This window comes from Prosopis cineraria, unplaced genomic scaffold (assembly GCF_029017545.1).
Source record: "Prosopis cineraria cultivar Desert tree isolate PC_DT_omini unplaced genomic scaffold, ASM2901754v1 PC1, whole genome shotgun sequence".
NCBI classification, from domain to species: Eukaryota; Viridiplantae; Streptophyta; class Magnoliopsida; order Fabales; family Fabaceae; genus Prosopis; species Prosopis cineraria.
In genome coordinates, this window is record NW_026555332.1 from 8,193,419 (window position 1) to 8,204,504 (window position 11,086).

The 11,086-nt window shown below is 30.3% G+C and overlaps 1 protein-coding gene across 1 annotated transcript; it reads left to right on the forward strand.

Annotated features, from left to right (window-relative positions):
- The first annotated feature begins 426 nt into the window (after positions 1–426).
- Positions 427–3,798, forward strand: LOC129318999 (mannose/glucose-specific lectin-like). The gene is made up of 7 exons (XM_054964035.1): positions 427–553; positions 633–824; positions 914–1,150; positions 1,880–2,092; positions 2,677–2,910; positions 3,013–3,219; positions 3,313–3,798. The coding sequence occupies exons 1-7, from the start codon at positions 551–553 to the stop codon at positions 3,559–3,561; spliced, it is 1,335 nt and encodes a 444-aa protein (XP_054820010.1). The 5' UTR covers positions 427–550; the 3' UTR covers positions 3,562–3,798.
- The last annotated feature ends 7,288 nt before the right edge of the window (positions 3,799–11,086 follow it).

Sequence of the window (11,086 nt, forward strand, 5' to 3'; positions counted from 1 at the left end):
TTGTTGAAAGAATAATTGAATACTTCCAATCGCAGTAATAATTAAGAATCAAGAACAATCTTTTAATTTGTCTCAAGCGGTGGCTAATTATGGGCCCGGATTACTACTAATTCAACTTTATCGCACATTTTAAAAAAAAATTAATTTTTTTTATATTATAAAAAATAAGATGTACTTTTATTTTTAACCTTGAGTTTAAATAATAGTACGACTACATTAAATACATTCATGCTAATCGAGAAAGGATAAATTTAAAAAAAACAATTTAATTATTACAAAGTGTCTTATATTTTAGATCAAAAAATACCTTTATAAAGTGTCTTATAAATAAGATTGAAGGAAGTATGACGCACGTTTTTCATCATCAATCAATATAATCAAGATAAGAACGGCTTCGTTTTCTGGAACTAACAGGATTAATTAGTAATCTTCCTTCATCATTCCACTTGTAATGTATATGTCTATATATAGACCTGACAAAGGGAGGGCGAGACATACACCATCGTTCAGCAATCAACAAATTCATTTCCAAGTCTAATAATCAAGCAAAATGGTAGGCATTGTATCATCATCTTCATCATTCTTCCCTCATTAGCATGCTCATGGGTTCTTACTCTTTGGTTTGTGGTCAGGGGTCCTTGGGAGCAGTAATTTCATTAGGACCTTGGGGAGGTTCTGGTGGCGACAATTGGAGTTTCAAGGCAAGCCGAGGGATAACACAGATAATCGTCTATGAAGATGTTGTTATAAAATCCGTTTTCTTCAAAGACGCCAATGGTTATGTTTCTGGAAAATTCGGCAGTGCTGGGGGTCAAGAGAGGAAGGTGATCACTTAATTGCTTAATTAATTGATTGAATATATTCAATTATACTTGTCATTTTAATTACTTACCTTATTATGATGTAATTGTAGACCGAAATTCGTTGGCCTTCAGAGTATTTGAAATCCATAAGCGGGACCTATGGAAATCACACTGGAAATCTAGTAATTAGGTCCCTATCGTTGATCACAAATCTCACCACTTATGGACCTTTTGGAACAACTGCTGGTGGCGAGCCTTTCTCTATCCCAATAGCAGATAGTGTCATTGTTGGGTTCCATGGGAGAGCTGGTTTTTTCCTGGATGCAATTGGCATTTTTGTGCAACCGGTAAGTAATTTTTTTTTTCTTACCTCAGTATTTTTACATTCATCCATATACTCCCTCTTCCAGTCTAAAATATAAACATTTTTTCACATAATCTTGATTGAAAATATAAGCAACTTATTCTGTAAAAGAATTTTTTTTTTTTACTTTACCCCTTGTGTTTAATAACCTAGATTCTTGTATTTGTGAATTTTGATATTTTTCTCACTTATCATATATTGGAACTAATGGTGAAAGGAAACAATAATATATATTTTCATGAAAATAACATTTTTTATTAGTTTTGATATGATTGTTTAAAGCTTATATTTTTAACAGGAAAGAATATATATATATATATATATATATAAGGGAGAATGACATCAAAGTCACAAAAAGGATTGATGACTACATATAAGCTGCAAATATTAATTAGTTATTGAATATGAATTACAAATATTAATTTAAAAATTTGCAAATATGAATATCATCAATTACAATTTATATGTCTTTTTTTTGGATAATTGAGACTCTAGAATTTACAATTATTTAAATCGATATTTACAATTTATTTTGAAAAAAATTTTATCAAGAAGTTATTTATCATTAATTTTATCTCCTGACATTTAATTGTCATTTTCCTCATATGAAATATATAATGGATATCATGTATATGTATTACATTAATTTGATTCTTCTTAGAAGCATAGACTACATATATATATATATATATGACAGTTGGTTTTGGTTTAGGTACAAGCGGATGCATCTGGAAGCATTTCATTTGGGCCTTGGGGTGGCTCAGGTGGAAAAGCATTTGATTTTAGAGTGGGAAGTTGGATAAAAGAGATCATTGTTGATGCACCAAAAACCAATATCAAGTCCATCGCTTTTACGGACGCCAATGGGCACAAGTATGGAAAATTTGGTGGCAAGGATACAGATGGAACTAGCGATGAAAAAAAAGTAAGTCGGGAATTTATTTTATGTAAGGCTGGTAATTCTGATCAATCCAAATAAACCTAGAAATTTAAGGTTGGGCTTAGTAAAACAACGTAATTTTATTGTTCGAGCCAACTGGAATATCTTTGAAAAAATTTGGACTAAGCTCAATTAAATTTGGGCTTTGTGATAATACCCAAATAACAATTAAATTTTTTAAAAATATATTTAAAAATAATAAATATTAATTAATTCTTTAAGTTTTAGTTTAATTTGTATTGAGGAATCATATATTTGAACATATTATTATAGATAGTTTAAGTTTTAGTTTAATATTTTTATATTTTATTATATTTAATCTATAAAATATCTTAAAATAATATTTAAAATCTATTTTAATCTTGATTTCTAAGCTGGTTCTAATGAGCTCAGCCTGCCCATATTACTAGTTCCAATTTGATGCATGGCATGCATGCACAGGATAGGAAATCAAATGAATCATTTCTTGCAAATGTATAGATCGTCCTTATTTGGTCAAGCCAAAATTTACTATGCCTATGCATATTTATGTTCCATGATGCAATTTTGACTTGTTAATTAATGTGTAGATTGAGATTAACGGACTTTCAGAGTATCTGACATCAATCAGCGGGACATATGGAAATTACGTTGGACTCAATGTGATCACATCATTATCATTCACAACCAATCTAACCACGCACGGACCTTTTGGGGCCTCCACTGGGACTTCTTTCTCCTTACCAATACAAGGTTCTCTTGTGAATGGATTCCATGGAAGAGCAGGCGATTTCCTTGATGCAATTGGCATCCATGCCAAACCGGTAAACATTTTTTTCCTATAATATATATTAATAGGAAATATATAATTTTACTATGGCAAATAAGTGGAAATGATGATGATGATGATGATGATGATGATGCAGTGGGATGACATAGAAGAAAGCATTTCAATAGGTCCATGGGGAGGCTCAGGTGGGAGTCCTTGGAGTTATGCAACAAATGAAGGCATAAACCAGATAGTCATCAATGTCGGGTCAAACATCAAGTCCATATCATTCCAAGACACAACTGGTATTGCCTCTGCCACATTTGGCGGCAACAATCCCAATGATCTTGGTGAAAGGAAAACTGTAAGACTTGTTCTGTTTACGGGAAAAAAACTTTGTTAATTGAGCACTTGTATATATTTTGGTTTAATTTATATGCATGATGATTTGCTGCAGGTTCAAATTAACTGGCCTTCTGAGCACCTGATATCCATAAGTGGGACTTATGGAGCATTTGCAAGGCTGCAAACGATCACGTCGCTGTCATTCATTACAAATCTAGCCACATATGGTCCTTTTGGAAGCAGTTCAGGCACTTCTTTCTCCATCCCTATAAGCAATAATACGATCGTTGGATTTCATGGAAAGGCTGGTGACTACCTTGATGCCATCGGCATCTTCGTCAAACCTGAAAATGCCATCTAATTTATGATTTATACGAATGCCCCTTGCAATATTTGCTGCTATGATGTGTCGGTGTGCGAGTGTTTTTTTAGTCGTCACGTACGGTTGGTTTCAAGGGTTTTTAATAATTGCTCTTGTTTTCAAGGGTTTTGTTGGATCTATATCCATGTTGTCGCGACTTTAGCGGAATAAATTTACTACTGCTGCTTTTAGAGGAATAAAGAAACTCCGATCTATATCCACTCGGATGTTCTCTGATTTGATGCTTCAAATGTACCTTTGGAATGACGTCCGCGCGCATAGGATAGAATCAGCAAGTTTGCGGTTATAATCAGCATCGATCATTATCATGTCCACACGTGCTGATAAGTCCTTAGAGATTCCTGAACAATTGTCTCATTTGTGGTACTATTTTGTCATTTGTCAATTTTTGAATGAAAGGAAAGATCTAGGCAAAATCACAACGAAACATTTGATCAATTAAAATACCATAATTTTTATAAAATTTTTAAGAGTTTTTCTATCATTAATGAATCTATATAAATTATAAAATTACCTTTATTAAAAATAAATAATTTATAAATTTTCTTCTTATATTCATAACTTTTTTTCATAAATTTACAATAATGTAATAGCAAATCATGTTAAATTTCTTATTAACTATTGTATTGTTGCGAATTTAAGAAGAAAAGTTACGAATATAAAAATAAAAATTATGAATCATTTATTTTTAACTAGGGCAATTTGTTAATTTATATAAATTCATTAATGATAGAAAAACTCCTAGAGATTTCAGGGAAATTATAACATTTTAAGAGACTAAATTTTTATTTATATATTTTAAAAGGATTTTGTTGTTATTTTTTCAAAGATCTATTAAATAATCAACAAAACTGTGTGAAAAATTTTAAGAGGATTTATTTGTCAAGTAGTTTGAATATTAAAAATAACGTAAAATATACAACTGATTATCTTGAGATTTACAACTAACTGCTGTATATTCATAATTAACTTTTCATCAAATCCCAAGTAGCTTTTCAAAATTTTATTAGGTGAGTACATGTACTGATTGATCAAATATCCACATGTTAGTATTAAAATTCAAAATTGATTCCCTTAAATTTTCAAGAAAAAATCATATCCAAGGACCTAACAAAAATATTATTCACATATAAGGATTAATAAAAAATAAATTGTTAGTTGTTAAAATGAAACATGAATTTGTTTTTCTTTAAACGGTGACTTGTTATTGGTCCTTGTCTGCAAACAACATTCTTTAAAGGTCCTTGAATGTCATTTTTTTAATTCTCAACTTTTTTTTTCCCCCCCTCAAAATCACAAGTTGTTTTCTTTAATTTCTCAAATGGGTTTGACTAAATTTTGAGAACAAAAATTCACAAACGGTTGTTTTGAGATTCACAATTAACTGTTGAATATTCATATCCAACTATCCATTGAATCCCAAAGTGGCTTTTCAAGATTCCACAAGTGAGTATATGTACCAACTGACTCAAAATTCATATGTTGGTCCTTGGATTCACAATTAACTCCAGAATATTTCCAACTTACTTTTTTAAGAATCACAAGTTGCTTCTCTTAATTTTGCATGTAGTTTGTTTATATATTAATAAATACAAAAATTGATAAGTAATTAATTTGGGAATCATAATTGACTATTGTATATTCACAACCGACTCTCCCACAAGTCCTAAGTGGTTTTTCAAAATTTCACAACTAACATCAATGTTTGATCAGCCATTTTTCGCATTTGCTTATAAGGGCAATTTTGTAAACTCATATATATGTTTAATTGCAAGCAAGGACCATGTTCCGTTAATAGGATTTCAATAATGCAAGGTTGTCATTTTCCCTTAATGATTAGGGATAAGATTAACATCTGATTAGTCATAATTAAAATAATGTAATTTAACTAAAATATAAAAATATTTATACTTGACTATCATTTTTTTTTAGCACTGATCATTAACACAATAAAATTGCTGCATATCTATTTATAAATTTTAAAAAATTTCATACCCATATGATAGACCAAATTCAACACAACTTTTAGGCCCAAAACCTCAAGTTAATTATATTCCAAGGTTTTAGCCCTAACAGATAGGATAGATTTTTTTTTGTTTTTTTTGTTTTTTTTTTGCATTCTAAGCGAACGGTATACAGTTCATGCATAGCCGTCCATTTCATACTTTAGCTTTAGTCCTTATCCTATGATGAGCACTTATTATTATATTCTCTCTGATATATAATAATATTAAATATTGATAACTACTTCACATTTTTTTAAAAAATTGTTAGAAATATTAATTTTTTGAAAAATTATATACATATTTTCAATTATACCCTAATTAAATGTCCTATAACAATGTTTTAATAATGATGACAATTGAAATTTTAAGAGATTATTTTCAAAAAGAAATAATAGATGAGGCAAAGTTATAACTGAAAAACATTATAACAACTATTCAATACCTTATATCTTGGACTAAGAAAAATTTCTTGGAAAAAAAAAAAAAGAATCCCCTTACCATAGGGGAGAGTCGACTCTTGTAAAATTCACAATTATTAGTAGCTTAATGTTCGAGTCTGAAAGATTTACGGATACATGTATTAAAGTTAAAAAGTCACACTCATACTGTAGTCTATTTGATCTTAGAAGTTATATTTAAAAAAATAATTATAATACACGTTTTTTTTTAATTATCTAGATTACTTTGATTTGGTTTTGTCTTCCTCACTCGGCTTCCAGTCAGTCGAATTAATGCTTATTATCTAAAGTTATGCACGTTTATTAAACCGGTGGATGTAGTATAGTTTAATGGTCCCTTTGGCCCAAAAAAAAAAAAAAAGTATAGTTTAATGGTCAGGGATAAAATCGATGTTAGGTTAATTACGATTAAAATAGTATAATTCAATTAAAATATATAAAATATCTATATTTGACTTTGATGTTTAGCACTGATATACAAATTGATAGACTGTTGCTTCCCCTGGGCGTTGATTGACATTCTCCTGTTATTTTTCTCCGATTACACAATGCATGCACTGTTACATAAATGAAATTTAGGAGCACACATTTAGTAACAATTATCATAGCAAATGCTACTAAGTGTGTGTTCGCTTTTGCTCTGAGAAGACGCTACCTCATATTTTTTAATTTTTTTTAAAAAATATATATATTCAAGAGGTAGGGTTTCTTCCAAAGAAAAAGATGTACATCTTGTCATCCTCTTTTAAGTCTATATATTCCTTTAGTAGTATTTATAAGTTAGGAAGAGAGTATTTAAATTAATCACGTTACTGTGAGGAGTAGCAGCACCTTCTGCTAAAGTATATTCGTGTTGGTAGGAGATTTCTCTAAATATGTACAAATTCATAGACTGTAATGTCATTTTGTCTCCTTAACACATTAAAATTGCAGCATATCAATATAAATTTGGAAAATTCCATATCCATATGATAGACCCCAATCTAATTGTATAATCAGTTTTGATTAACACAACTTTTAGCCCCAAACCTCAAGTTAATTTATATTCCACGTTTTTAACCCTAACAGATATGATAGAATTTTTTATTTATTTATTTATTTATTTATTTTTTTGCATTCTAAGAGAGCGACATTCAATGCATGCATGCTCGTGCATTCCGTACCTTAGCTTTAGTCCTAATCCTATGATAAACACTTATTATCTTGCGAGAATTCGAATTCGTCACACGTTATGATTACGATGGCAGTTCCAAATATTCTCTCTGATATATACTAATATAAAATATTAATAACTATTTTACAATTTAAAAAAATTAATTGAAACATTAATTTTTAAAAAAAAATTGCATACATCTTTTAATTATACATTTGTTAAATGCCCTTTATAGATATTTCAATAATGATGACTATTGAAATTTTAAGAGATTATTTTCAAAAAAGAAGTGAAAAATAAAGTTTATAGTTAAAAAAATTATAACATTTATTCAATATTTTTTATCTTGAATTAAGTAAAAAGTATATTATTTCTTTCCTAATAAGAGAATTTGCTCTCTCTCACAAACCTACTAGTAAAAAAATATTTATTTGGTAAGTCTTCGTTGAAAAAAAAATGCCAATGTACTTGTCACACGAGCAATGCCTAGACACGTGCTGTCTCATGCCTGGCCATCGCCCTTTCACTTGAAATTAGAAATGTTTATGGATTTGATTTGGTTTGGTTTTGGGCAAAAGTTAGATTGGACCGAACCAAACCAAACCAATTAGTTTTCTCATGAGTAGAGCTTGAATGGTTTCTATGAAAATTGATTTGATTTAGTTTTTGTTTTGGTTTGATTTGGCTTGGTTAAGGTATAAGTCAAGTTTCAACGAATTTATTTGACTTTTTCTTCTTCTTTTTCCCATCTTTATAATAATTGAATTTCTTTTAATTTAAATTAATTTATGTATTGTTGGCTCTTTTATTATATGGAAGGTCTTTGTTTATTTCATGCTTTATTTCAATCAAAACATATTTATAAAAAGTCTTTAAACCTTAATTAATCACATTTCTCATACATACATGTTCATTCTTTTTTATTTATTTTTTATTTATTTTCTGCTTGGTCTAAAATGAATCAAAGTTAAAAAGATATGTTCATATTATTTTAATCTTATTTATCTCTTTATTTTACTAGCTTTGAGTGTACTGTATCTTCATGATCTCATCAATTTCCTTGTACCATTCAATATATGTGTGTAATGCAAATTAATTTTATGATTGCAAGTAGTAGAAAATCAAAATAATGATGGTGATCTACTAATCATCTTCATGATTATATTAGATGCAGTATTTGAATCCTCATGGAGAAAATTCAATAGCAAGTATCAAACAAACAAATATCTCAAGTCTAAATATTCAAAATTCAAAATATCACACTATCTCAAGTCTATAAAATTGAACTTGGACTTCTGTGTAATTCTTAAAAAAAAAAAATGATGGTGAGAAGGCGTTATGGTGGGAACAATACGTAGATGATGGAAGGCTTTAGATTTTTGGTCTTTGATGAAAACGGCGGGACAAAGCCGAAAGTATCACGGAGGTTTAAATTCTTGCTCTGTTAACGACGAAGGATGAGCAATTAATCATCTCATGAAAATTGACCGATAGATCTTCAAATAAGGACAAACCGATCTCCGGAATTTGTAAAATGATACCCAACTCTTGAAATCATTAACTGTCAAAACGAAAGGGGGAGAAAAAGCTTATGCATGATTTTATACCACAACCATACAGTAGATCTGAATCAACTTTTTGATTGAGCCGGTAAACTATTAATTCAGTGTTTTAATGAATTTAATAAAATGTTTTATTTATGATTGGTTTGATCGCAGTTTAAGTATGAAAATTTTTCGGTCAACTCTTGAACCATGGTGTATTGATTAGTTCAATATGATCCTAATTCAATTTTCAATTTTCAGTACCATGCCTCCTTGCGTGTAACAAGCTCCACTTATAACCTTTCTTGCATTGGGCTACAGCCTGCACTTCTTGGACTTGGCTCTTCTTGAATTTAGATTTGTAACACACCCTTCTTTATGGAATGGAACTTCTAAATGGATGTTTATATCACTATTCACGTCCATACGCACGCACGAGTTACTTGAGCAACCATTTGGGCTTGAATAATGTTCATTCACGTGTTGAAACTGCCATGGTCCATTAGGCAATGAATTTGAGCCCCAATTTAACATATTAAAGCTAAATTGGCCCAAGGGAATACGCATTGGCAGCAGGTCTTTTTTGTTTCATTTGTCATCAACTTTCAAACTTGTGTCACTGTCTTGGTGTTTCAAAATTGTTTCTAGGGAAAATATAACTTTTAGTTCCAAAACTTTTTTCTCAATTATCAATTCATTCCTTGTACTTTGATTTGGAACACTTCAGTCTTTATAGTTTCTTGACTTGGAACAACCCAGCCCCTTAATAGCTTTTTGATTCAGTACAACTCAAGCTCTACAATCTCTCAACTCAATAAACTGTAAGGACGGAGTTATTTCTGTAGTTTAGGGACTGGAAGTTATATTATCCCTTATCTCTCTCTCTCGCCCCCTCTCCCTCTAACCTATTTACTATTTGAACAGTTACTGGAGAGCTTCCAGAGGTCTTTTCCAACATTATCATTCCCGCCCTTGCCTGAACGGGGAGATTTCGACTTAAGGGACGTTTCAGAATCACCATACTTCTTTAACTAAGCAAGATCATCATCCTTCATTTGGCTTGGTGATTCTAACTATAGCATCTGATCTCTGAACGTGGCAAGAATGGCAGATCTTTCAAAAGTATTCATGCTAGAGGCTGTTACAGTGCCTGCATGTACCTTCAAAGCCACCCAGAGTCTTGAGCAGTGAGGTGACATTCACCATTGAATTGAACTACTCGCTTGCTGATGTGCAGATGTGAGGATTTGGATTCTTGCCATGTAAATTTTAGAGAGAGAGAGATATTTTCCACACGGGATCCATTTACATTGCGCAGTTCATCGCCCGAGTCTGACACTTGATTTCCTATGAAACTCGGAGGATCTAACCTTCTTGTGAGCGAGGTTGTATACCAATACGAGATAATGTAGAATGTAGTAGATGTTGCTTGAGAAGTTCTGCTCCCATATCACAATTTAATTTGATTAGAAGTTAGCAATTTTTTTGTATTTCTACATTTTTGATATTGTAACTACTACCAAAAATTGTTTGAACATGTGTACTCGCAGCACATAATGGATGTGACGTGTGTATTGCTTACAGAAGATGTAAATTTTGCCCAACCATGCTACTGAATCTTTCTATCAAGTATCAACTTCTTGTAAGTGTAAAATGATGTCGTTGAATAGTATAATTCATGTGAAATTATGATATAATAGTTGGGCATGTTTTCATAGAATAAAATGAGTTGTTATGTTCATGGTTTACAAATAGTTGTATTGCATGTTGATTTAATTTTATGAGGGCAAATTTAGTTTTTAATTCTTTAAAAACATGATGACCATACTTCGCATAGTTATGCTACTTAAAACAATGTTTTGGATATTTTGTTTAGAATAATGTGTTAATTTGAGTTTTAACTATATTCTTGAGACTTTTCTAAATCAATGCTATTTTTGTTATTTGTTGGCGGTTTTATTCAAATTTTATTATTAAATTCATTCATGGTTACCATATGATGATAAATAATTATAAAAAATCTCATAATATCAATTCTGTAAAACAAGTTAATTAAACAAGTATTTTTATTCTTTTTTGTCTTTTGTTCTCAAGGCATTTTTTGAAAGCAATTTACTGGATAATTTTTTACAATTTTTAAGTGTTCAGATAATTTTTAAAATAATTATTCAAACAGAACTTTTTAATCTTTTATTCTGATAGCATGTTTAAATATCAATTTTCCAAACAATGGAAAAAAAAAGAGTTAAACAAATTATATACTTTTCTTAGTGGAGCTACATTATATTCCTTAGGGCATCTTTTTACCGTAACATTTTCTTAAAAAAAAAAAGCAACAATTTG

Excerpts from the sequence above, each read along its gene's own strand:
- LOC129318999 (XM_054964035.1), top strand. Across the intron at positions 1,151-1,879 it reads TTGGCATTTTTGTGCAACCG|GTACAAGCGGATGCATCTGG; the intron begins GTAAGTAATTTT and ends GTTTTGGTTTAG. Across the intron at positions 2,911-3,012 it reads TTGGCATCCATGCCAAACCG|TGGGATGACATAGAAGAAAG; the intron begins GTAAACATTTTT and ends ATGATGATGCAG.